Source organism: Bactrocera dorsalis, chromosome 2 (assembly GCF_023373825.1).
Source record: "Bactrocera dorsalis isolate Fly_Bdor chromosome 2, ASM2337382v1, whole genome shotgun sequence".
Lineage (NCBI taxonomy): Eukaryota > Metazoa > Arthropoda > Insecta > Diptera > Tephritidae > Bactrocera > Bactrocera dorsalis.
This window is the reverse complement of record NC_064304.1, coordinates 42760838-42764632: the sequence shown is the minus strand read 5'-3', so window position 1 is coordinate 42764632 and position 3795 is coordinate 42760838. Positions and strand designations below refer to the sequence as shown.

Sequence of the window (3795 nt, the reverse complement as noted above, 5' to 3'; positions counted from 1 at the left end):
TTGTTGACGTTTCTGGTGAAAGAAATGAGTAAAGAACAGTGTTGCAATTCGATGTTGGCTAATAGAGGAATAATTAAGTTTGTTTTAAAACATTTTAATACCTTCTGTAAAGTTAAGCAAATTTTTATAAATATACTTTTCTACTATTTTATTTGTTTATTTTAATTTAATGCTTTCTAGTTTTTATTATTTATAGATATCGTTTTAACTTTACAATGAAATATGGTACCACGATTTGTCAACATGGTCTTTTGTTTTCCTCACTCATTCGTAAACACAGGTAATTTGTGCGTAAGGTCGTTTCCAATTGACAGTTTATACACTGTGAGAAATCTTGGATTATGAGAATTTTGCTTTGTTTTGATGCAACATCAAATCTGCACATATTTTTGGTAAATAAATTATAGTGGTTTAGGATAATTTGATTATTTGGTGTTTTACTGAACATGATTAATTTTATTGTTTCTGTCAAAATTAATTCGAATTACTTTATGTTTTGAAATTGTCTAAGAATGTTAAGTAAGTTCGGTAAATTACTTGTAAGCAATATTTTTTACTCGTAAACTGTTTACATTTAATTTATTTATAAAGTCAGTAGAACTCTGTCAACTTCAAGATTAATGTTAACGTTAAAAACTTTTTAAACTTAAAAACTTACAAAATGCATCTTTTTGCTTTCACCAATTTGGAAATGATATGTTTGAGCATGATTGGGTTAAGCAAATGTCAATGAGAAAAACCCAAAGGAGTCAGCTGTTTACGTAAATCTACTCCTTGCTATTTATTCATATAACAGCATAGAAGTTACTAAAATCCTTTGTGTAGGATGGCGATTGGCGCTTTTCCCGCCGCCAAATTAGGTGTTTTGGCAATAAAACAGATAAGCAAACCTATAGCTAACGTAATTAAGAGTAATGCCAAGCAGAGTCCCATATTTCGCAAATACGTTTGTATGCCACCGGCTCAATGTAAGTACAGCAAGATTTATGAGTTATCACTTTGCTCCAAAGGTGTGAAACATTAATGTGTGTATATATCTACTTATTGTAATTCAGTAAATGTAAAAATTAATGTAAACATATACTACAATAAACTTAATAAGATGTTACTAAATTCACATGTATGTATGTGAAGAGATTGGCTATCCTTTTATAAAACTCAATAACGTCATTCTAAAAGTACGGAGCACTTTTTAAACTTATTTTTTGCTTAAAATATTAATATTGTTTTTATGAAAGAAGTTGTTGCTTATTTTTTGTTACAGTATACAATTGGGTTGAAGTAAAAACGAAAATGTGGGCGCTGAATTTGGGCAAACCCGTAGCAGTACCGCCGCTTAACGAGGCTATGGCTATTGAGCTGGGCGCTAATTTGCTAGGCGAAGCCATTATTTTTGTGATAGGTGCCGCAGTACTTATATTCGAATATACGCGGTTTGTTTAAAATTACATAATACTTAAATAATATGTACATATTTTTTTCATTTACAGCCAGTCTAACAATGAAGCGAAAAAGCAAGAAACAATTCGCCAAGAAAAAGCCGAATTAGCAATAACACTCGCTGAAATGGGTTTCCGTTTGGAACGCCAAGATGCACAAATTAGGGAAATGACGCGTGCGCTGGCAGATTTAGGTAATTTTGTTAATCCTAACCTGTGTTCGCTGATGATGCTATGTTGTGTGATCAAGTTTTGGTTGGAATCATCGCACAATTTTTGTTTACCATTCATTAGAATGTTTTTCGTTACTACTGTTTGTTGAACCAGACACCATAGATTGATTGTAAATATTTTAGTAAACATATTTGTTAATCGAGAGGAATACGAGATTTTCTATTTAAAAAAATTCAATCTATGTTTTGCCTATTTTCTCTCAGGAAAACCAATAAGTACGCCAGTTTTGGCCAACACAACAGACAATAAAGCATCTTCAGCAAATACAGCTGCTGCTGCTGATTCCTTATCGGGCAAAGAAGCGCCAAAAAAGTCAACGCAAAATGTTATGAAGCAAGCGTAGACTGGCGAATTTCTCTAAAAAAATGTGTATATTAATTTTAAGCGCTCATATATATATATATATATTTCTATATAGAATCGCGAAATATATTCAAATGGACCCGCGAAACGATCGCTGAATACCAGCCCTTCAATCCAAATACTCCCGATCAAACCAATACCGTCGTTAAAGACTTCGATGGTGACTATGATCCGAATGGTGGCCTACTGTACAGAGCATTAAATTTCTTAGAGACGCGTGTTTTTGTTGATGGACGCAAGAGCAAAGAATCCACTCTACCTTTAACCATAAGCAATGACTTGGACAACAACAACATCGAACCGTACGTGCATGTGGAAGCCGAAGCGGTGCAAAAAAATGTTACAACAAAACAGCTTAAAAACTCACAAGCGCAGTGACTAGCCAAAGAGCGTGAATTACTCCAGCTAAATAATGAGCTAGCCAAGTTGGAATATGCGATCGAAACGGCTTCAAAACAAAAATAAAACATCCGTTCTACAGTGTAATTATAAGTTTTTTTACGGATTTGTAATCTTCTTTAAAGAGTGTATTACAATTACTCGTTGATCAAAAGATGTAAACGTACAAGTTTTATTTTCCATCCTGCCTGTGGATTTAATTTGCATTTGCGCTTAAAGTGTGATTATTTGTTATCGAGTACATTTAGTTCAGTACTGCACATACATATGTACATGTATGTTTCATACATTCTGGTTGTAAATATTGCTTAATTTGTAGGACCAAAAAATGTTTTAATGCTTGAAATTTGAATAAAAAGTGTTAATTAAAATATTTATTGTAATATTTTGTTTCATTGAAAATTAAAGAGATAAAATAAATTATCGATAAAGTACTAAAATAGAAATTTTTAGATTTTCAAACTCACCAACAAGCCAGAAAAAATAAAAATAATATCAACAAAACAAATAGTTGAGACTGTCAGTGCAAGCAGAAACAAATTAAATAACTTTGTCAAAATGCCCGCCTTACCCGTGTTTAAATTAGGCATGTTGGCCGTGCGCCAGCTAAGTAAATATGTAGCGAATTTTATTAAGCAAAAAGCGAAGGATAATAGAATTTTTCGTGAATATATTTGCATACCACCGGCACAATGTAAGTAATCCGCCGAAAGATTTTAAGTGCAACTTAGGATGTGTGTAAATCTTCAAAGGGTACAACAGAATGGAGACAAGAACCATGATGTGGACCATGAAGATGGGCAAACCAACAAATATAAAGCCACTGTCAGAAGCGGCTGCCATTGATTTGGGCGCCAGTATGTTGGGCGAATTTGTGTTGTTCTTAATCTGTGGGGCCGCAGTTGTATCGGAAGTTTCACGGTTAGTTGTGCAAACAGAATTTTCTCTAATAAATATTGAACTGCTCTATCCGCGACTTAAATATAGACAAATGCGTTCAGAACGTCGTAAAAGGGATGAAAAAATACAAGCAGCAATTAATTTAACAAACAATATTTTAAAAATGGAAGCAACAATAGAACATCAGGAGCAATATATACAAGAAATTAGAAAGGCGCTTAGGTCGTTAGGTGGGTAGTTCAAATTAATTGCTTCAAACTTCTTTACTAATTTACTTATTTCAACGCAGGCAAAGATATTAAAGTGCCAAAGCCGGAGCACTTCGAAAGTAAATTGTTGCGGCCAGTTATTACAACCAGGTCGATTGATACGCAAGTAACGGTACCAACAAGTGATAAACAGCTGCAGGTGACAATCTAATTTTGTCCTGACATTTCTAATTAAAATGTTTCGATGACAA

The 3795-nt window shown here is 33.4% G+C and overlaps 2 protein-coding genes across 3 annotated transcripts; both read left to right on the top strand.

Annotated features, from left to right (window-relative positions):
- Positions 1-722: 722 nt before the first annotated feature.
- On the top strand, positions 723-2818 carry LOC105224508 (putative OPA3-like protein CG13603). Of its 2 annotated transcripts, none has more exons than XM_011202609.4 (4): positions 723-968; positions 1265-1433; positions 1491-1633; positions 1877-2141. In XM_011202609.4, exons 1-4 carry the CDS (start codon positions 827-829, stop codon positions 2014-2016), a joined length of 594 nt encoding a protein of 197 aa, XP_011200911.2. In that variant the 5' UTR covers positions 723-826; the 3' UTR covers positions 2017-2141. The 2 variants fall into 2 exon arrangements, with proteins under 2 accessions (XP_011200911.2, XP_011200910.2); XM_011202608.4 differs by having other exon boundaries at positions 726-968; positions 2092-2818.
- A 156-nt stretch (positions 2819-2974) lies between these two features.
- LOC105224507 (putative OPA3-like protein CG13603) lies at positions 2975-3790 on the top strand. Its single transcript, XM_011202607.3, has 4 exons — positions 2975-3129; positions 3188-3356; positions 3423-3565; positions 3625-3790. Exons 1-4 carry the CDS (start codon positions 2994-2996, stop codon positions 3753-3755), a joined length of 579 nt encoding a protein of 192 aa, XP_011200909.1. The 5' UTR covers positions 2975-2993; the 3' UTR covers positions 3756-3790.
- The last annotated feature ends 5 nt before the right edge of the window (positions 3791-3795 follow it).